This window comes from Dasypus novemcinctus, chromosome 21 (genome assembly GCF_030445035.2).
Source record: "Dasypus novemcinctus isolate mDasNov1 chromosome 21, mDasNov1.1.hap2, whole genome shotgun sequence".
NCBI lineage: Eukaryota > Metazoa > Chordata > Mammalia > Cingulata > Dasypodidae > Dasypus > Dasypus novemcinctus.
Genome location: NC_080693.1, coordinates 27,869,779 through 27,891,758, shown reverse-complemented (window position 1 = coordinate 27,891,758; position 21,980 = coordinate 27,869,779). Strand labels below are relative to the sequence as shown.

The 21,980-nt window shown below is 42.8% G+C and overlaps 3 protein-coding genes across 10 annotated transcripts in view; 2 read left to right on the top strand and 1 right to left on the bottom strand.

Annotated features, from left to right (window-relative positions):
- Nucleotides 1-2: 2 nt before the first annotated feature.
- On the top strand, nucleotides 3-6,272 carry MED31 (mediator complex subunit 31). The gene is made up of 4 exons (XM_004455528.5): nucleotides 3-135; nucleotides 990-1,067; nucleotides 1,363-1,459; nucleotides 5,900-6,272. Exons 1-4 carry the CDS (start codon nucleotides 108-110, stop codon nucleotides 6,090-6,092), a joined length of 396 nt encoding a protein of 131 aa, XP_004455585.1. The 5' UTR covers nucleotides 3-107; the 3' UTR covers nucleotides 6,093-6,272.
- On the bottom strand, nucleotides 5,957-9,872 carry TXNDC17 (thioredoxin domain containing 17). Of its 2 annotated transcripts, XM_058283737.2 has the most exons (5): nucleotides 9,485-9,872; nucleotides 8,838-8,919; nucleotides 8,344-8,419; nucleotides 7,297-7,383; nucleotides 5,957-6,050 (listed from the first exon to the last, which is right to left on the bottom strand). In XM_058283737.2, exons 1-4 carry the CDS (start codon nucleotides 9,855-9,857, stop codon nucleotides 7,315-7,317), a joined length of 600 nt encoding a protein of 199 aa, XP_058139720.1. In that variant the 5' UTR covers nucleotides 9,858-9,872; the 3' UTR covers nucleotides 5,957-6,050; nucleotides 7,297-7,314. The 2 variants fall into 2 exon arrangements, with proteins under 2 accessions (XP_058139720.1, XP_004455586.4); XM_004455529.5 differs by lacking the exon at nucleotides 5,957-6,050 and having other exon boundaries at nucleotides 7,156-7,383.
- An 85-nt stretch (nucleotides 9,873-9,957) lies between these two features.
- KIAA0753 (KIAA0753 ortholog) overlaps nucleotides 9,958-21,980 on the top strand; it is a 67,593-nt gene continuing 55,570 nt past the window's right edge. For 4 of the 7 annotated variants that reach the window (XR_011646807.1, XR_011646806.1, XM_071210389.1 and 1 more), the window contains exons 1-2: nucleotides 14,603-14,685; nucleotides 15,354-15,512. Coding sequence is in view for 2 of the 7 variants with exons in the window: in XM_071210389.1 (XP_071066490.1) it covers nucleotides 15,420-15,512 (93 nt within the window). In the remaining 5 variants the exon portion in view is untranslated. Of the gene's footprint in view, nucleotides 10,090-10,297; nucleotides 14,686-15,353; nucleotides 15,513-16,879; nucleotides 17,098-21,980 lie in introns of those variants that run through there. The other 3 variants (XR_011646805.1, XM_058283736.2, XM_058283735.2) reach the window with 3 other exon arrangements.

Sequence of the window (21,980 nt, the reverse complement as noted above, 5' to 3'; positions counted from 1 at the left end):
CACACTGCACCGCGACGGGAAGGCGATGCTGTGGCTTCCGGAATCTCTCCAACTACTCTGCGCGGTTGCTTTGTTGGGCTGGTGGCTCTTTAGTGTCTTTGCTTGTTATGGCCGCTGCCGTCGCTATGGAGACTGGTAAGTGGCGCTCTGAGCCTCGAGTCTTCGCAAATAGAATCTAACCTGTCCAGACACCTCCCGTTCCCCTGGGCCTCCTTCCAGGCCTAACTCCCCGCAGGATTAAAGTTCGGAAAGGAGGGGCGATGATCCTTATAGCGCCTAGAAAGGCCAAGGCGATACTGCCTTTTCAGAGTTTCGTTTGTTCGCAAATCTTGTCTCCTTACTAGCTGTTCAAGCGCCGACCCCACAGCTTCCCCGAAGTGGGCGAAACTGAGAGGGCTTGGATCTTAAAATGTCTCCTCCTCCATTAGTTTTCTGAGTCTCAAATGAGCTTGCATAAGTTTGAAATATCGTCGACGCACTACTTGTTTATTCTGCTGTTGATGCTTCTCACATATGTACAAGCTCTGTGATCTTTCACAACACTCCGTAGTTTCTTTTTCAGCTTGCATTCTACATTTTTCCAGATTGATATAGCAGTCATTTAGCTTTTGTTTAACTTAAGCACTGTTAACAATTGTTTTTAAACCGTTTTATCAAAAAAGGGAAAGGCGCAGTTTTACAATCTACTCGGATAATCACTGAAGTCCCTACATAGTTGCCTCACGTGGATTCCTCTTTGCTGACTTCGCTTTGACTTTGGAGAAACCTAATTTCTTTTAGTCAGATTTCTACTTTTCTTAGACTTCTAAGGAAGATATATATCTCTTTGAACATCCAATTTGAGGAAACCATCACATTCCCTTTTTCTTTATACAGAAATATATCTCAGCATTAGGTTTCTCTACTGCTGTTTTTTTTTTCACCCTTCAAATCAGTATTATATAGAGTGAGGGTTTTTTTTGGGTGATTTTTGCTGTCTTCTCTCCTAGATGATGCTGGAAATCGACTTCGGTTTCAGCTGGAGTTGGAATTTGTACAGTGTTTAGCCAACCCAAATTACCTTAATTGTAAGTTGTTGAGCACCTCATTAAATTGAATAGTTGATATTGAGTTCTGACAGAAAAGGTGGAATTCATAAACCTAATTTTATACCTTCTCTACTAAATTGAGTAGAATTACTGCTATACTTATACTGCTATATGGATATAATTGAGCAAACTGGAACTTGTGTTTTGAATTCATTGTGTGTTGGTGGTGATGTTTTGTAAATAGATTCTTTATATCAGGGGTCACAAACCAGTGTCCAAGGATTGGTTTGACCTACAGATGTGTTTTTTTATTTTTATTTTTTGTGCCTTTCAGTTCTTGCCCAAAGAGGTTACTTCAAAGACAAAGCTTTTGTTAATTATCTTAAGTACTTGCTTTACTGGAAAGAACCAGAATATGCCAAGTATCTAAAGTAAGTTTAATTTTTATAATCCTAAATATGTGTGTATATATTTTATTATACTACAAAACACTGATATTTAACAGACTTCTTAGTTTCACATTGAAAAAAAAATATTTTGCATTTTTCTACTTCTTTTAGTTGCCACCATCTTACTATAACACACCCTCATCTCTAAAACTTGGATTATTTTCTGGTTATCCCTGCTTCCATTCTTACCTCCCTCTACCTCAAATCAAGCAAAGCAAAACAGTATTTTCTACCCAGAAGCCAACTTGATCTCTTAGAAACATAAATCAGAACATATTGTTTTCTTGCTTAGAACCTTTTAATAACTTTCCATTGCTTACAGAATAAAATCTATTCTCTTTTCTGGTTTAAGTTCCTATACCTGGCCTCTTCTTTTTTTTAAAGATTTATTTATTCCCCCCTCCCCCCAGTTGTCTGCTCTTTGTGTCCATTCACTGTGTGTTCTTCTGTGTCCGCTCGCATTCTTGTCAGTGGTACCAGGAATCTGTTTCTTTTTGTTGTGTCATCTTGTGTCAGCTCTCCATGTGAGCAGCGCCATTCTTGGGCAGGCTGTACTTTCTTTCGCGCTGGGCGGCTCTCCTTACGGGGCACACTCCTTGCGCGTGGGGCTCCCTCCCCTACGCAGGGACACCCCTGCATGGCAGGGCACTCCTTGTGCGCATCAGCACTGCGCATGGGCCAGCTCCACATGGGTCAAGGAGGCCCAGGGTTTGAACCGCGGACCTCCCATGTGGTAGGTGGATGCCGTATCCACTGGGCCAAGTCCACTTTCCACCTGGCCTCTTCTTGTCTGACCTTATCTTGGAACTCTCACCCCATATCCCTGGGTTTCTGACCCCAGGGAACACACCATAAATATTATGATGTAGCCATAGGCTGAGGGTTTCCTGGAAGACGTCACCTTTCTTGGGTGTGTGTGTGTAAATAATTGATTTATTGACCATTCAGGTTATGCAACAGACACTTCTGGCATATTATAACCACAAACCTGTTCCCTTTCAATGGTAAAAATAACCTTGAATGCATGCCTCTGCTTTTTCTTAACCAGGTAACCAAAATAATAGTGAATTCTTTTTCTTTTTTAAACCAACACAAGTTTGAGAGGAAAATGTTTCAAACTCACTTTTTATTTGATGTATGCCCAGTAACAGCTGATTGGTGAAGCCCATGACCTCCAGCTTCCTGTGGGACTCTTTGTACCTTACTTGCTCTTCATAAACAACTCTTTATGTAATACTCCAAAGAAAAGACTTTTTAATTGGATTGCAGCATGTTATATGTAGATTGACAGACTCAGTGTTGGGAGAAACCATCAAGTTCAGTCTCTCCTGCAACATTACAGAGAAATCATCTTTACTCTGGAGATGTCCAGTGTTAGTCTATTAAGGGATAGCTAATTCCTTATTGACCAGATACAGTCATTAGAAAGTTCTTCTGTATATTGTGATAACACATAGCTTCAATCCATTAGTCTCAGTTTTGTGTCTGGATTATTCCTGAACCCAGGCTGTGCCCTCTTGGCAAACAACAGCCCTTCAGATATTTAAATTCAGCAGAGGTTGCAAATTGACTGTGGTTTTCATTCAGTCTACATAAGATTTTAAACTTTGTAAATAGTTGTCAACATTTAAAATTGGAGACTTCATATAATCCTGATTTCCAGCTACTCTTTAACCCCAGGTCTTCAATGAGGTCAGTGACTCACTGAGCTGAGGAGCAGTTGCCTCTTCTAGATACTTTCTACCATTTGGCAGCCTCACTACTTGGACTATATTGTCTCTCTTGTATGTTTTTCTCAGTTACCTTCAGCGGTTTCTCAAGTGTCATGGCTTCCAGACTCCTAACAAGTACCAGAGCCCCCATTTGGGTATTTGGCAGTTATGCCTTACACCTATTCAGCCAGGAACTAAACACAGCCCTTTAGATGTGGGCAGGGTATTGTGGACTTATTTGGCATTTTTCTTTACGTGGACATTACACTTTTATTCAGGTAAAGTTTACGTTACTGTGTGTGTACACGCGCATGTGCGCGCGCACATGGTTGACTTGCTGGGCACTTTCAACTAAAACCTTTCATTTCTTACATCAATGCTGTTAATTGAGTTCTCCATTCATATTTTACTGTTTTAAAATTAAATGCAAAACTTTCCTTTCATACATCTTCTGTTTCATCTTGTTCGTTTAAAGGCTATCGTTGTAGCCTCTTGGAGAATATGTATAATTCCTTGCTGTGCCATCTAATGTTCTGAGCATTCAGTCTTCTACAAATTTGATATAATAAATGATCACTGCATGTTCAAATGTCAATTATTGACTTCATGCTACTTGAGATCACATTCTCCTGGTTGTCATGTTAACTTATTTTGCAGATGAAACTGAGCTTAAGGGAGGTTAAGTATCTTGTTCAAAGTGACCCAGCTTGTAATGACAGAGTTGGAACTCAAACCCAGGTCTTTTTAATTCTAATTCCTTTCATATCCTCATGAAAAGGAATTAGACCGGGCAGGTGTGAGTAGAATATTCTCGGCTAAGTTAACAGCAATTACAAGCAACTTTTTATCTTTGGAGTGTAGGCAGCAAACCTTTAATATCTTGCGAAGACAGCATGGGAGATGGTCCTCACACCAGCAGCATTGGCATCACTTGGAGTTTATTAGAAATGCAAACCTCAGACCCTACCCCCAGACCCACTAAATCAGAGTCTGCATTTTAAGAAGATTCCCCAAGTGTTTCATATGCACATCAAGGTCTGAGAAGCACTGCTCTAGTATACTGTTTCCCATACTTTATTTGCATACCACTTGTATGATTTTTGCTTTATATACTCTATTATTTACTTGCTCAAATTATTTTTGATTACTCACTTAAATTTTATTTAACTTTTCATTCACTTTAAAAAAGTTGTAAAAATAGAGAATTCCTGTCTATTCTTCACCTCGACTCTCCAAAAACCATTTATATAACCACAGTAGTTTTCAGAACCAGGACATTATGTTTTTATCTAATCTACAGACCTCATTTAAATTTTGCCATTGTCTTCACTGATAATCCTATATATGATACAGTATTCAGTCTAGGAACATATGTTGCATTTAGTTGTTTTCTTAGTCTCTTTTAATCTCAGTTCCTCAGTCTTTTTGGCTTTCATGATCTTGACGCAGAAGAGATGGATCTGTCTTGGTATAGTTGGTCAGGGGTCCCATGAAATTGATTTGTCCCACTACTTTGATCACTAGATTAGGATAGTGGCTGCCAGAGTTCTCCACTCTCAGGATACTTTTCCCCCCATTGTATTTAATAAGTATCTTGTGGTCTACGTAAATATCTTGTTTTATATCATACTTTTGCCTTCTAATTTTATCATTGATTGAAGATTCTTGCCTGCAATTTTTACTGTGGTGATCTTCTAAAACCATCATTTCTTCTACATTAGTTGGAATTCTATTGTAAGGCAGACCATTTCCTTGTCCTTGATTTATTTATATCAGTATGGAGTCTTGGATTATTTTGTGTTATGGGTTATAATTATATATTCTCTTGCTCTAAGTATTCCAGGTATGTATTTCTTGCTCTAATTACTGAGCACTTCATCATTTTCTGGGCATTTTTTTTCTTTTTGGCACTGCGTAATATTCCAGGCTCACTTGTACTTTCCTGACCTTAGCCCTGGAATCAGCCATTTCTTCAAGGAACCCTGGAAAATGATATTTAAAAGCAATGATCTGTACACTAAGTGTCATTGCTGCTAGGCTGTCTGAGCAGGTAAGACTAGATGTGTGTGTCTATATTTCTTTAAGTGTTTGTATGTTTTAAAAGCCATGAGTTCACACTGATGTTTTCAATTCCACCTCAACAACACAGGGTTCATTCTAGCCAAACTCTCTTTTCATATCTGTAACTTCTTTTCTGATGGCCAGATATCTGGCTCTCTTTAGCCACATTATACTTACTTATTTGTTCAGTCCTATAGTATACATAAAGTTCAGAATAGCTGTATCACTGTGGAAAACTAGAGTACACACTATTTATGCAATTCTTTTTGAAATTGACTCACTTTGAAATAAGACTTGTCTTTTTACCACTATTGATGGAAAACCAATATTTAATTACTAAGATAAAAATGTTTGTTCATGTTCTTATCTTAGAAATCTAGAATAGCACCATTTGGCCCCAAATAATGACTCTGCTCATCAGTTATGTATGGCCTTGGACAAAAGTTATTTAATCTTTTTCAACTTAAATTTTCTCACTTTTGAAAATTTTGATGACTAGTTTCTCTGTATAAACAGGAAAAAAATATCACCAAAATACTAACTTAATTTATAGAAATGGTAGGATACAAGATCATTTTTAAGTAACTGAATTAGAGCTTGACTTACTGACTTAAATTATGTCGATTCTTAACTTATAACTTAAACCCAGGTACCCTCAGTGTTTACACATGTTAGAACTGCTTCAGTATGAACACTTCCGCAAGGAGTTGGTGAATGCCCAGTGTGCGAAATTTATTGATGAACAGCAAATTCTGCACTGGCAGCACTATTCTCGGAAACGGATGCGCCTTCAACAAGCCCTGGCAGAACAGCAACAGCAAAATAACACATCAGGAAAATGACAAGCTGGAAACAGACCAGGCTCTTAAGACATGTATATATTATATTTCTTCTGTACAGTGAAGACAAAAGACACTTTTACCTACATTTGTTGTGGTAGCACCTAGAGCTTTTAGTGTGCTATTTAATTCAACTGTTATTGTTAATAGATTATTTCTGTTAAACCGCAATTGTTCTACTTTCCCTGTGGTTTTGTAAATTTTTTATTAATATATAATACAGTCATCTAAATAAAAACAACTGTTAGATGCTTTAGATTAATTTAAGGAGACAGTGAAGGATGGGATAAAACCATTTCCTGGAACCTCATTGTCTCTGGATCAGCTACTCCACCCTTTTATCTACTGAAGGAAAAGAATAGAGCATATGGCTTCTTTAAACTGTGGAACAAGAGTTGCTTAAAGTTTCTAAATTCTGGAGAGAGGAGGACCTACCTATTATCTCCAGTTGTTTTGCGAGATAGCTTTAAGGAAGAAGTCATTGGTGTGTCACTGACCTACTTAGTGGTGGCTGGGAGAAGACTGGTGAACTACTAATTAGACTTGACCTTAGGCTGGAACAAAGATGTGGTGCCTCAAGCATTTATGCTCATTCTTGGGAAAACTGACATTTTTTAGAACAAACCTTGTTGATTGAGGTTTAGACAGGTTAAGGAACTTTCCTATGGTTACATAGCTAGTAATTTGGAGAATTAGTGGGACTGACTCGGGGGCTGGATTCTTCATGTTATGCAGTTATATATTTTTTTTAGTTCCCACTCTCAAGTGCAGCACATTCAGACAGCTGCAAAACAAACTGCATGGATTAAGCAGAGGCTGGATTAGATGTGCCATGCTTCCCTTCAGTGGTGAGGTTAAATTCTACATTCTAAAGCCAATAGGAATATCAGTTGCTGTGCAGATTCATAGAATAGGTAAAAGGTCTTAGAAAGCTGGATGTTGTGTACTGCAATATTAGGGTTTTTTAGATATTTCTGTCATCTCCAATAATACATTCCTTTTAGTTATTACTGCTAGTCTTGAATTTTATCCATATCTTAAAGATAACCATATATTACAAGCAAACTGAGTTAATGAGAACTTTTAATAGCACTCTTGTTTAGACATGTTAGGGTTTTTTTTTTTTTTAAAAAAAACATTATTTATTGCCAACACGAATTCAAAGGTAGTATGTTTAAACTATAGCAAGGTCAGGATATCAACGTACAATTGCCATCATCAATTCTTAATCTTCAGAGAATAGCATCTCCACGAGGCTGGCCTGAAGACACTCAGATTCTACCAATTTTTGAGGCTGTAAGAGAAGAATGGTCAAATCTTATCCCACTGCGACAAAGTGTTGTTGAGAGCAGAGTGGGGTTTTCTACCTTGAATGATACCAATTTTTGAAAGAAATAATCCCATCCATTCAGAAACTATCAACTGGTTGTAACAAGTTTTATGAAATAGTTAAAATATTTGCCTCAAGAAGAATCATTAAAATACTTGGCTCAAAGGATTTAAACCCCAAATAATCAAGAAGCCCCATGCACTCAAAACAGGAGACAGCATGCCCATGCCACCCCCTTCCCTTCAACTCTTTATTCTTTATGGAATACCAGGGGTATGACTAAACTTAGAAGTATCCTTTCTTTTCAACCAGAATTATGGACTAAGGGAAACAACCATTGACGCTGGTGTTTTAAGGAATAATGAGTCAACCAACTTTCTTGAGAACTGCTTATAGAGGTTTTAAAAATTTATTTGAAAATGGCTTAAAAAAAAAAAAAGCCAAGTGAGTGGATGTGCCTCAAAACAGTTGAGTGCCTGCTTCCCATATGGGAAGTCCTGGTTTGGTTCCTGCTACACCCCGCCCCCCCCCCCAAAAAAAAAGGCAAAAATTAACAAGCAAAGAAACGGAGAAAACCAACTCAAGGGAGCCAATATGGCTCTGTATTTGAGTGCTGGCTTCCGATATCAGAGATCCCAGGTTAAATCCCCAGCCCCAATACCTCAAAAAAAAAAAAAAAAAAAAAAAAAAGCCATGAGATAGTTCTAATATTTAAATATTCTGCATTATTGATAGTTTACTGGAAATAGCCAAAAGGATGGAAAGCCAGGTCATAGATTTTTAATGCACTCTGAACAGGGATGTGATGTTTGGGATGAAATGGCAAGAACTTTTCAAATTTGAATACAGAACAAGTTAAAAGACAGTTTTGACAAGGTGTAGGGAATAATTATAGCCCCTAAATATTTAAACAAAAATACTCACTGTTCCATATTTAAGAAGTGTAGGCACTGCAGTTACTTTCAGGTTTTTTCTGAAGTCATTATTTGGGTCTTTCCAACTATTCCGAAAAGAAAAAGTGATCATGGAAAAATTTTACGTAGTTTCTTTACAGTTTGCTTAATATCTGATATATCCTTATACTTAGTCTTTTAGCAGTCATCATTTTTGTTATATTTAAAAAATCTTGACTATAATTTACCTATTACCCTGTGCAGAATTCTTATTAAAAGTGTGACTAAGATATAAAATAAATGTAAAGCGAATTAAGATCTGAACCAGGCCAAATTCATTGAATTACCCTTATTTAATACAAGTGGCTGGAATTTTGTGTTTTATAACTTGTATTTATTAATTTCTAACTGTTAGACTTATCCAGCATTACCTTAGAACACAGAACCTGAATCAAAGCTCTTCCAGCCTAAGTTTTCAGGAGTCTAGTGCCTGTCTGAGAAATATAGCATTATATTGCCACTTACTAAGGTCTTTCTCCTACTTGGCAGTAGATGAACACACATCCTTCGCTAACGTGCTTCAGCCCCTCTCGTACGACTGGTTCCGCTTTAAAAAAAAAAAAAAAGTCGATATAAAATTACACATTAACTCTATAACCTGTTAAGCGCCAATAAACAGCCCTCCCTCCCCCTCCTCAGTCTTAGTAAGTAATCAGACTTTAACCCGAAGTTAACTGAGGAGTCAGGTGTTTTCTACTGGTCTCAGACTCTGTAGGAATAAGGACCCAAGTCCACGTCCTCTTTGCTAGCTCCCTCCCCACAGCCTCAGAAAAATGAAGGGCATAAATATTTGGCAACTTACCGGAAGGGATACCAAGTCAAGTGAGTGTCTCCTAAGACACTAATCTTATTGGGGAAGTGAAATACGTGTTTTGAAGAACTAGGTTCTAAGATTATTTGGGTCCGAATGAACTGACGGTAAAAAGACCGTTCTTGGGCGGGGAAGGACTTAATAGAAGAGAAGGGAACAGGAGAGGGGAAACAGTCAAAATGAGAGCTCAGGTCGCTTCGCGGATCTTCGGGACCAACACTCCCTTCCCTCCCCGCTTCCCAACTCGATCTCTGGATGTGGCCTCATCGTCTGAACAGCAGCCCCCGAGCCCCAGCCTCACCCTGCACACAGTCCGGGCACCAGCTTTTCCCTCCAGCGTCCTTAGAACCTGTAAAGTAGGCGAAAATGGTCTTGCCATTGTGTTGTTCCACGGCCTGATTGAACTCCTCGAAGCCGGACACACGCACCTCCTCGTAGTGGGCCATCTCGGGATCTCGCGGTGGACTGCAGGAGACGTCCTGGGGTTCGACCGCTGCCGGGCTGGGCCCCACGTGGGGCGGGGACAAGTTTTCTCCGGAAGGGCGGGGAGCTAGGCGGAGCTTAAGGCCAGCACAGATTGGAGGTACGGGGTCTTTCGAAGGCCATAACTCATCCGCAGCACCTTTCTGGTCTCGGTTCTCGGATCCTTCAGAGCTACTTTCTTGTAGCTCCATTCCGGCTTCCCCCGAACCCGGACTTCCGCACTAGTCTAGTCCTGCCCCCTACCCCAAGTATACTGATGCAAAACTGCCATCCTGAAACACCTGGACCTTTAGGTGGTGCGGGAGCCTTAACGGCTCCCAAGCTTCCCTGCGCCTATTGCTATGGCGACTGGGCGAGCGGCCGGAAGCGAGGTCTAAGTGAGGCCCCTTGACTACCTCCTTACAGCGCCGCGCCCCAGGCCAGGTGGGCTCGGGCCGGAACTGGGGGCATTCTGGGAAGCTTCGTTAGGAGTCATGGACCTCAGGGAGAGGAGACCCTGACCCCGGGCCGCCCCTTCTGCTCCGCCGCACCTCACTCCAATTTACCTTCTCTCGCCTAAGCTTCTGGGGGACCGGGACTGGGGGGCGGGCGTCCGGAACTCGACGGAGGTGGGGATGGGGGGCGGAAGAGGAAGACCGCGAGGGCAGGATCTGAGTGTGTGAGTGTGTGTTGGGGATAGCCCTGGAAGCGAGGTGTTAAAAAGAGGGCCCTGGGGCTAGGTTGGGGAAGCAGGGAATTGACCTGGAACTATGAGCCAGGCGACTGGCCCTGGGGCCTTGCCCCGGCTCCGCGGGGGCGAGCCAGCGGCGGCATTGCGTTCTGCCTGTGTGGGGCCTGGGAGGTCGTGGCGAGGAATTCAGAGACCATGGGGGAGGAGGTGGGCTGCAGGGGCGTCCGGAGACCTTGGAGCAAGACGCCGGTCGAGGTCGGCGGTGTGGGAGACTCGCTGTGTGAGTGCAGAAAGGCTGCAGGAGTGTGGGCGGCCATGGGGGAGGAGACCAGCTGCGGAGACAGCCGAGGCGAATGAGGCTTTGGGGACACCTCGGACTGCAGGGTCTGTTGAGGCTGTAAGTTTTCCGGGGGCGGTGTGGGTGAACGGCGCTGTGGCAGAGCCGGAGGTGGTGGGACCTGCTGGGTCTGTGTGGGTGACCCGGACTGGGGAGGAGAAGACAAACTATGGGAGTCCCCGGGGCTGCGAGGGAAGAGGTCGTCCCGGATCTCTGGGGCACGAGAGCATTCTGGAACTTTGGTTGAAGGTACAGGCAATGAGGGCAGCTTCAGGATGTGGGGACGAAAGCAGAATTGAACTGTATGCCATGCCTGCAGGGGAGGGGCCAGTTGAAAGGGGCATCCCTGGCCGGGCTTCCTGGGTAGAGACAAATCGTGGTCATCTCACAGGACCATGGATGAAAGGACAGGCTAGGGCAGTTCCCCAGGCCACTCGAGTAGCTACAGCATTTGGCTTAGGGGCAGACCCTGAGAGGGCCTCAGGCCTGTATGGGCAGGAGCAGCCTGTGAGGGTTCCCCGTGTTGTGGGTTTTCCTGGGACTCTGGAGACAAGGTCTGGGATTGCTCCTCGCCTGTGGTGGAGGGGACAAGCTGTAGAGGTGCCTGGAACTGTGGAGAATATAGGTTCTGGGGTTTCTCCAGGCTCTTGGGGAAAAGGACCGACTATGGGGATGCCTCAGGCCATGGGGTGGCTTGAGGCTGTGGGGCTACCCAGAGCTGTGGAAGGAGAGATAGATTGTGGTACTCCATGTCTGTCGGTGAGAGGGCAGTCAGTGCAGGGGCCTGGGGCTCTGGCAGAAGAAGCAGTCTATGGAGATACTCCAGGCTTACGAGGAAGGGGACACCCTGTGGGGGTACCCAGAGCTGTGGAGGAGAAGAGAAGTTCTGCGGGTACCCTGGGCCTGTGGCCGAGGAGACAAGTCGTGGAGGAGATCGGCTCTGGGGGCATCCCTGGCCTGTGGGGGATAGGACAGCCTGTAGTGGTGCCTTGTGCTATTAAAGAGCAGGCCACATGTGGGGGTGACCCAGGATTCCGGGAAAGGGGGCAGGCTGTGTGGGTAGAGACAGGGTCTGGAGATGACCCAGGGTCACGGTACACTGCATGGAATGCAGAGGTGCCTGGTCCTGATGAGCAGGAGTTAGATTCTGGGGGTATCCCGGGCCTGTGGGGGATAAAACAGGCTACGGGAGTACCTGGGGCTTTGAAGGAGAAGATGGGCTGTGGAAGTCTCCAGAATCTGTGGGGAACAGAACGGCCTGTGCGGGCGTCCCAGGCTGTGGTGGTACTAGGAGGTATGGGAGAAGAGACATGCTATGATGGCGTCTTGGGCTTGTGGGGTAGGCAGCAGGCCCTGGGGGTGTCTGCAGCTGACACGGCACCAGACGTTGCTGGGGAGGAGACATGCTGTGGACGTGTCCAGAGCCGGTGGGAAAGGAGGCAGGCTGTGGGGGAGCAAGATGCTCTGGTGCCTACAGCTTTAGGGCTGTCTGGGCCTGTGGATCAAGAGACTGGCTATGGGGACATTTCACACTTGTGTGGGAGAAGACAGACTTTGGGGGCGCCTGAGACAGCAGGTATACCTAAGAAAGCAGGTATACCTAAGCACAGGCATGCCTCACCAGGGGAACCCACAGCTGTGGATGTACATGCGTCTGGTAGGGTGCCTGTTGCTGTGTGGGTGTCTGGTCCCACAGGTCAGAAAACCAACACTAGAAGTGTCTTGGACCTGTGGGACAGTGTTCATGCTGCCAGAATACCCACGTCTTCAGGGGTACCCATGGCTTCAGGGGTGCCCCCACCTTTTGAGGAAGATACTAATTCTGGGGCTTTCCCAGGGTCATGGGGGAGGAGACAGGCTTTCAAGGTTCCCGTGGCAGCCAGGGTTCCTGTGGCTTCTGAGGTGCCTGGGCTTGCGGGGGAGGAATATGGTTCTGGGGGTGTCCCAGGGTCCTGGGGAAGGAGTCAGACTGCCAGGATTCCTGTGGCTGCCGAGGTGCCCATCGCTCCTAGGGTACCTGGTCCTCTGGGTTTGGAGACTGGCTCTGGGAGTTTCTCAGGCTTGTTAGAAAGGAGACAAATGGCAAGAGTGCCTGTGGCTGCAAGGCGGTTCACACCTGGTGGTGTGTCTGTGGCTCCCAGGGCGCCTAGGCCTGTACAGGAGGAAACTGGCTCCCAAGGTGGCTCAGGCTTGTGGGAAGGGAAACAGACTGCAGGAGTACCTGCAGGTGCCAAGGGTTCCACAACGATGGGGGTGCCTGTATCTGCCAGGATGCCTGGGCCCATGGGGAAAAAGACTGGCTCTGGGGGCATCTCGAGCTTGTTGCGCGGGAGACAGACTGCAGGGGTACCCATGGCTGAGGGGCTTCACCCAGCCACGGGAGTGCCAGGAACTGTGGGAGTGGAGCCATGCTCTGGGGGTCCCTTGGGCTTGTGGGGAAGAAGACAGGCAGTCGGGATTCCTCTGGCTGCTGGTGTCCCTGGGCCAGCGGTAGGGGCCACCACCTCTGGGGAGGTCTCAGGCATATGGGGAAGGAGCCAGGCTACTGAGGTGCCTTTTGCTGCCAGGGTCCCTGTGCCTGTGGAGGGAGAGACAGGCTCTGAAAGTGTCTCAGGCCTGTGGAGGAGGCAAGAGAATGGAACAGTCCCTGACACCCTTAGGGTGCCTCAGTCTTTGGGAGTGCTTGCAGTTGTGGGAGTGCCTGTGGCTGGGCGGATGCCTGCTGCAGTGTGGGTGACTGGGTCTACAGGAGAGAAAACTAATGGGACTGTGAGGGGACAGTCCGCAGAGGAATCTGGGCCTGCAGGGGAGGATACAGAAAGTAGAAGTATCCTGGGACTGGCAGGGAAGAGACAGGCTGTGGGGGAGACTCATACTTATGGGGGTGGGACCAAGTTATGGGGCTGTTCAAGGTCTGTGGGAGAAGGAAGAGACTCTGGGAATGTTTTGGGAGTGTCAGGGACAAGGATGACAGTGGAGGTACCTGAAGCTGTGGACATCCTCCCAGTTGTGAGGGAGGAAACAGGCCTTGGCCATTTCGGAGATCATCTACCACAGAGTGGGAGGAAACAGGCTGCAGAAGTGTCTGAAGGCAAATTGAGGGGGGGCAATTTGCAAGAGAATTATGTGGGGGAAGGCAGATTGTAGGGAACAACTTGGGGGGGGGTGGGTCCTAGGGCTCTGTGGGAAGGATCAATTTGGGGGGAGGTTTGTCTTAGGGTTTTGGATGAAGACACAAACTGTAGGGGTGTCTTCAGGATGGGGGGGAGAGAGACTTTGTGGAGATGTCCCAGGTTATGTAGGGTAACACATTGGAAGGTTTTCTGGAACAATGGGGAAGGGATAGGTTGCAAGGAGAGAGGGGTGTCCCTGGACTATGTATAGGGGAAAAGTTTTGGGGGTGGGTGTCCCTGGGCTTTGTGAGTGTGTGTATGTTTGTGTATGTATGTATAGCATCACTCAAAGATATCCTGGAACTGTAGGGATCACCTAGCTTTTGGTGGTAGAGAATGGATTAGTCGGTCTTTGACACATGGAAGCATCCAGGGGGAAAGTGCTGACCACAGAAAAGTTGTAGATGCCCCTGGCCCTGTTTCTGCAGGCTCCATTCTGTGGCTCCAGCACCTCAACTGTGTTGGTATCTAGCCAGTTGGGATTGCCTTGCTTATGTGCCTCTTCCCATCTGTTAAATTTCTGATCCTGTCTCAACCGCCTTTGAAATAAGGAATCTTGGACAGCTGCTTCCCTCCCCCCCAGACGTATCTGTCTTTAAGCAGATCCAGTCTCTCAACCTTGCATTTATTAAAAATGATTTACTACAAGATTCCTTGAGAAAGCAAAGTCCCCAGTGCATTTAAAACTAGTCAGTTGACAAAAATTCAGCCAAACTCAGTAAGTTTATTGCCCACCATGCTCAAAGCACTGTGTTGTGGGAAATAGAAGAGCAAGACAAGGCCCTTGCCCTCAGGAACTTTGTCTAGCTGGGAAGATGAGACGTATACCTGTGAAATAGGTAAATAACAATATGAGACAATGCAGTATATGATGAGCACCACATTTGTAACAGAGGGAGGAAAAATATGGTTATAGTAGCCCTTTACTGCTTACAGAACACTTCCAAATCTCTTATCTCATTTCGTATATAGATGGGGGAGGGGGGAAGAGTGGGGAAACTAAGGATTTAGAGGGGTTATTTGGCTAGTTAATGGGAGGATCCAGACCTAAAACCAGCAGGTTTAATTAGAGCCATTGGGAGTTATGTCCATTCTGGGTACCTGAGATAATGAGGCGTACTGCAGTTGGCCAGTGGTTAGGATTTACTAATGTGAACTATATGTCCATAAAACTGCTCTGCTGGGAAGTACTAGTTTATCATAGCAGAGTTATTTCTGGAATAAAATCCTATTAGAGACCTTGAGATTTGAAATCAAATGGAAAGGGCCCAAGAGATTGCCATTGAAGCAGTCAGTATTCCTTGTTCTTTTGGAAACGAGAACTCCAAAAAGTGGTTGATTTTATAAATGGAAGAAATTGACTTACACTTCTTACACATTCACTCTTTAGTATGAGATTGTTAGGTGCTACTTAGAATATTGTTCTACGAGCATGCCATTGTGTTTTGTTTATTCTTTTCCTTTGTCTTAATACTCTTGGTCTGAAAATGGCTCTCTTTCATTTTAGGCAATGCTCTTTGAGAAGAACTGTTGACTGAGGACTAGGTTTTCACTATTCTACACTCTTGACGTGATGGGGCCAGGCAGAGCAGCTTCAACCTGTGTGCACCTGGCAACTGATGCCCAGCCAGATGGGAGGATTTATCCTAGGGAACTTCAGACCCAGGTAGTTTTGTGAGTTTTTTCTTTTTCAAATTTTTATTAGGAAACATTTCAACCATAAATGCAGGAAAACTTTTTTTCTTTTTTTTTTAGGAAAACTTAAGCCACCTTCTAGATTCAACAGTTAACATTTGCCCTATTTTTCTGTTTACCCATCTGTCCATCCATCCTTTCATTCATCTGTCCATCTATCTAAATTTTTGGAGAACTATTTCAAAGTAAGCTGTAGACATAATGGCACTTTACTTTGAATATTTTAGAAAAATTCTCCTAAAAATAATGTCTTCTACTTAACCATAATACTTGAGAAAATGAACAAGAGGTAATTCCTTCATATTATTCAATGACCAGTTTTTAGTTGACTTTCACCCAGTTGTCCCCAAAGTCTTTTCTCTTAACATAATTATGAAAAATTGCAAACATCTAGCAAAGTTGGAAGAATTTTACAGTGAACTCCTAGATTCCACTAATATTTCTTTTTTGTTTTCATTGCATAATCCTTTGATCCATCCCTTTAGAGATCATCTATCAATCTAATTTTGACACATTTCAAAGAAAATTGCAGACATCAGTATCTTCTTGCAACTTCTCTTGTATGCATATATTAGCTAGAGTTCCATCTTTGTTTAGAGTTTCTTTTGTTTTGATATGAAGTTTGTATGTAATGAAAGGCACACATTTGCTGAGTTTTGACAAATATAAACACATGTGTCACCCATACCTTATTAGGATACAGGTCATTTCTTTCATCCCAGAAAGCTGTTTTTTGCTCCTTCACAGTCAATACCCACCCCTAAATTCTTCTTCTCCAGGGCAACCACTATTCTGTTTTTCTCCATCATCGATTTGTTTTGCCTGTTCTAGAACTTCATATAAATGAGTTCATATAGAGTGTGTAATTGTTTGTGTAAGCCTTCTTTCACTTAGTATAATGTTTTTGAGGTCTGTCCTTGTTGTTCCACTTTTAGTACTGAGTTGTATTCTATGGTTTGTGTATGCTGCAGTTTGTTTATCCATTCTACAAACTGATGGATACCTGGGCTGTTTCCAGTTGGGGCTCTTATACATAAAGCTGCTGTAAACATTCTTTTACACATCTTTTTGTGAGTGTATTTCCATTTCTTTTGGGTAAATACTTTGCAGTAAAATTGCTGGATCATAGAGTATATAGATACTTAGTTTAAAAAAAAATTTTTTTAACCCAAGTATCTTCTGCCCAGATACCCAGATCCAGGAAATTTTACTTTACTTTACTTTACTTTACTTTATTTTACTTTACTTTACGTACTTACTTACTTACTTATTTATTTCCCCCTCCCCTGAGATGGCTCTATCTTTTGTCTGCTTATTGTCTCTGCTTGTCTCCTTTAGGAGGCACTGGGAACTGAACCTGGGATCTCCCTATTGGAGGTGGATGCCCAACTGCTTGAGCCACATCTGCTCCTCTATATTTACTTTTATAAGAAACTGTCAGAGTTTTTTACATAGTGGTTGTACCATTTTACTGGCTACTGACAATATATTAGAGCTCCAGTTGCTTCACATCTTTGCCAACATTTGGTGTGGTCTTTTTAATTTTAGCTATTGTGGTAAGTGTATAGTAATATCTCATTGTGGTTTAAGAATTAAAAAAAATACGTAGTTTCAGACTGACAGAAAAGTTGCAAAAATAGCACACAGAATTATTGGGTAGTCTCTCAGATTTTACAAATGTTAACATTTTACTATATTTCCCTTCCTTCTTTTCCTTCTTCCCTCATTCTTTTTTTTTTTTTTTTTTAGATTTTTATTTATTTTTTATTTATTTAATTCCCCTCCCCTCCCCCGGTTGTCTGTTTTCTGTGTCTTTATGCTGCGTCTTGTTTCTTTGTCCGCTTCTGTTGTCGTCAGCGGCACGGGAATTGTGGGCGGCGCCATTCCTGGGCAGGCTGCTCCCTCCTTCGCGCTGGGCGGCTCTCCTTACAGGTGCACTCCTTGCGCGTGGGGCTCCCCTACGTGGGGTCACCTCTGTGTGGCACAGCACTCCTTGCGCGCATCAGCACTGCGCATGGGCCAGCTCCACACGGGTCAAGGAGGCCCGGGGCTTGAACCGCAGACCTCCCATGTGGTAGACAGACGCCCTAACCACTGGGCCAAAGTCCGTTTCCCCTCTTCCCTCATTCTTTTCTCTCTCTTTACACTCATTCGTCCTCACCCCATACATACATTTTATTTTCTGAGTCTTTCAAGAATATGCATTTTTGGCAGGCATATCATAGAAGTGATGCTGTGTCATTTCAGTGCATCGTAATAGGAGGCACATGATACTTGTCCCATTACTGGAGATATTAGCTTTTATCACTTGTTTAAGGTGATACCAGGTTTCTCCACTGTAAAGTTACTATTTTTCTTTTCATAATTAAAAAGACAGGGGAAGTGGACTTGGCCCAATGGATAGGGTGTCCACCTACCACTTGGGAGGTCCGTGGTCCAAACCCCTGGCCTCTTTGACCCATGTGGAGCTGGCCCATGCGCAGTGCTGATGTGCGCAAGGAGTGCCCTGCCATGCAGGGGTGTTCCCTGTGTAGGGGAGCCCCAAATGCAAGGAGTGTGTCCCATAAGGAGAGTCGCCCAGTGCAAAATAAAGTGCAGCCTGCCCAAGAATGGCACTGCACACACGGAGAGCTGACACAACAAGTTGAAGCAACAAAAAACACAGATTCCTGGTGCCGCTGATAAGGATAGAAGTGATCACAGAAGAACACACAGTGAATGGACACAGAGAGCAGACAACTGGGGGGGGGAAGGGGAGACAAATTAATTAATTAATTAATTAAAAAAAAAAAACAGTTGTGGGGAGCTGATGTGGCTCAAGTGGTTGAACGCCTTCTTCCCACATGGGAGGTAGGGGATTCGGTTCCTAGGGCCTCTTAAAAATGAAAAAAAAAAAACAAGTAGCAAACAAACAAATGAAAAAACTAACTCAGGGGAGCCAACTTCCCATATATGAGGTCCTGGGTTCATCCTCGGCCCTGGAACCTCAAAAAGAAAAAAAAGAGTATGTTGCAGACATGATGCCCTTTTACCTGTAAGTATGTGTATTTCCTAAAAATGAGAAATTCTCTTAAATAACTTTAGTACAATGCCCAAAGCAGGAAATTAACATTGAAATAGTACTATCATGTAATCTCTAGACCTTAATGAGATTTTTTTCAGTTGTCCCAGCCATGTCCTTTATAGCAAAAGAAAATCTAAGCTCATGAATTACAGTCAGTTGTCATGTCTCTTTAGTCTCTTATCTTTACACTCTTAGCCTGTCCTTGTATTTCATGATATTGGCATTTTTGAAGCATATAGTCCAATTATATGAGGATTTTCTTTCAATTTGGGTTGTCTGGTGTTTTCTCATAGTTAGATTGAAGTTACACACTTTTGGCAGGAAAACCATGAAGCAATGTTGAGTTCTCAGTTCGTCAAAACTAGAGGTTCATGCTGCCTATTAATCTATTACTGGCAGTGTTAACTTTCATCATCTGATTGAGGTGGTGTCTGCCAGATTTGACCATTGTGAAGTTACTCTTTGACCTTTTGCAATGAAAAGGAATTTATTCAAGACTACATAAATATCCTTTCCCCCCTCAACTAGTTTTTTTTTAACCCCCCTCCTGCAGCTTTTTGCGTGCTCTCTGCTCTGTGTCCATTTGCTGTGCGTTCTTCTGTGTCTGTATTTATTTATTTTAATTTATCTCGCTTACCCCCTTTGCGACTTGCTTGCTGTCTGCTCTCTGTGTCTGTTGCTGCGCTCTTCTGCGTTTTTTGCTTGCCTCCCTTTTTGTTCTGTCACCTTGCCGAGTTGGCTCTCTGCAGCGCTTGTGGGCTGGGTGGCACTCCACGGTGCCTGCGGGCCGGGCGGCACTCCGCAGCATGCAGATGACCCTGCCTTCACAAGAAGGCCCTGGGATGTGAACCCAGGGCCTCCCATATGGTAGACAGGAGCCCAACTGATTGAGCCACAGCTGCTTCCCCTCAACTAGTTTTAACAATCATTGATGGTTCTTACCAGAATCAATTTTTATTATGATGGTTGGCAAATAATGATTTTCTAATTTTATCCTTTTTTCTACATTCATTAATTAATTTTCTTCTCTAAGGAAGAGCTTTCCTGTCTCTTTTGTTTCATTTTATTTATTTACTAAGTTAGATCAGTGCGGATTTGTAGATTCTCCCTTTATGCAATAGGTTATAATCCTTTCCTATCATTTATTTTGATGTTCAAATATTTATTTTGACGTTTAAATGGTCTGTGATTTGGCTAGTGAGAGCAACTGCAAGCCGGCTCCAATATCCCTTTGATATGATCCCATCAGTCTTTACCACACTTTGGCACATAAATATATTCCAGGCTCAGCCTGTTCATTCTCTGTTCTAGTCCTGGAATCAGCTATTTATCCAAGGAACTCTGGTAGACTGATATTTAGAACTCAATTTCTGGCTACTAGATATGCTCATTATTACTGGGCTGTCATTATTTCTAGACCCTCTTGGAAAATAGAGCTGGGAAATAGATGTACATATTTATGGGCATATACACACACACATACACATTTATTCATATACAGAACCACACTTACATACATCTGTATCCATTTCTTTCTTCCTGTCTGCCTGTCTACATATCTGTCTATATTAAAACTCATGGGTTCACATAGATGTATCCAATTCCAATTCCGATCCAATACTTTCCACATTTGTAACTCCTTTTTGTGAAACTTGACTCCCATTTTCCGTAATACATTGACTTATTCAATCTTAGAATGTACAAGATTTTGTTTCTGAATTACAACCCATTCCTCTGCAAGAAAAGAAACCTACTAATTAGGGTTCAATGTTCAGAGTATATATATTTTTGTCTTTACTTTAAGGGCATATAGTCCAAATATTGTGTTCAAAAGTTACTTTGGATTAAATTTTTTCACCCTCCTCTTTTAGTCTGATTATGTTATTCATTGGAAATGCAGTTTGGTTTGTTTGTTTCTGTTTCCCATCTTCACAGAATTTATTTTCTTTCTCCCTCGCTTTTTCCCCTTTGTATATATGAAACATTAACATGGTTACAAACACACCTGTTTAAAAAGGTGTGTTCAGAGAAGTGTTATTCCTCCCATTCCCTCTATCCTTTCCACTCAATTCCTGCCCACATCCTGTAGATAACTAACCTCATTAGGTTCTGATTTTTCTCTTAGATGTTTCTTTTTGCACAAATGATCGGATGCATGTCTGTGTTCTCATGTCCCCTTTTTTTTTCTTATTTGAAGGGCAACATATTATAGATATACTTTTTTTGTACTTTGCTGTTTTCACAGAACAGTACATCCTAGAAATCTCTCTACAATCCTCATTCTTTTTCACATCTGCATCGTGTACTCCATTGTTGTGAGTGGACCATAGTTTATGTAGCCACTCTCCTATGTGAGCATTTAGGTTGATTCCAATATTTTGTGATTACCAACAATGCAACAGTGAATAACCCTGTATTGTATTGTTGGGAATGTACCTTCAGTGAAAATTCCTAGAAGTGAGATGGCTGAGTCAAAAGGTAAATGTATATGTTGTTTTCTTGGATATCGCCAAAGTCCCCTCCATAAGGGTTGTATCAACTTGCAGTCCCACTTGCACTTTCAGAGGGCCTATTTCCACATAGCCTCACCAACACAATGTGTTATGCTTTTAAATCTTTGCTAATATGATGTATAAGAGGAGGTATTTCAGTGTAGTTTTTCATATCGAGTGAGATTGAATTTTTTTTTTCATATTTTAAGGGCCATGTTTCTATCTTTTCCTATAAATTATTCATGTCTATTTCTCATCATTTTCTGTTGCATTTTGATGTTTCTCTCACCTCAATTTTTTTTTTTTTTGAGGTATTTGGGATTGAACCCAGGACCTTGTAGAAGCAGGCTCTCAACCACTGAGCTACACCCACTCCCCTTCATCTCAAGTTTTGAAATTTCATTATCTATACTATATAGGGATATTAGCCCTTTATATTATAAATATTTTCTCCCAGTTTGTCAGTTCTTCTTTTGAGTTTGTTTATGGTATTTTTTGCCATGCAGTTGTTTTTGTTTGTTTGTTTTCTATAGTCAAATTTATCAATATTTTCTTCAATTTTATCTGGATTTTGAATCCTAGATTAAAAAGTCTTTCACTAGGTCCAGGTTAAAGAGGAATTCACCCATATTTTTTTCTAGTACTTACAGCAAATTCTCCAGGTATTTTAGCTTTAGTTTTACCTTTTGGGGGAAAGTCTTTTCCTAAATATGGCAGTACATTTCAAGAACTTCTCATTAGTCTGTTCACCTTTCAGATGGTAACATTTCTTTTTCTCTCGCGAGGTTTTAAACTACTATTTTTTTCTTCCCAAAATAATTTTCTGGAGCTTTCTTACAGTGTGTTTTTAAAAACTTGACTCTTCATATACCTGCTTTTTTTT

What these genes read in the sequence shown, in the direction of transcription:
- MED31 (XM_004455528.5), top strand. Translation starts at nt 108, where the DNA reads ATGGCCGCTGCCGTCGCTATGGAGACTG. An exon ending in TGCCGTCGCTATGGAGACTG is followed by an intron (nt 136 to 989) that starts GTAAGTGGCGCT and finishes CTTCTCTCCTAG; the next exon opens with ATGATGCTGGAAATCGACTT. An exon ending in GAATATGCCAAGTATCTAAA is followed by an intron (nt 1,460 to 5,899) that starts GTAAGTTTAATT and finishes ACTTAAACCCAG; the next exon opens with GTACCCTCAGTGTTTACACA.
- TXNDC17 (XM_058283737.2), bottom strand. Translation starts at nt 9,857, where the DNA reads ATGGAGCTACAAGAAAGTAGCTCTGAAGGATCCGAGAACCGAGACCAG. An exon ending in CAAGTAGGAGAAAGACCTTA is followed by an intron (nt 8,420 to 8,837) that starts GTAAGTGGCAAT and finishes TTTTCGGAATAG; the next exon opens with TTGGAAAGACCCAAATAATG. An exon ending in CACTTCTTAAATATGGAACA is followed by an intron (nt 7,384 to 8,343) that starts GTGAGTATTTTT and finishes CTTCTCTTACAG; the next exon opens with CCTCAAAAATTGGTAGAATC.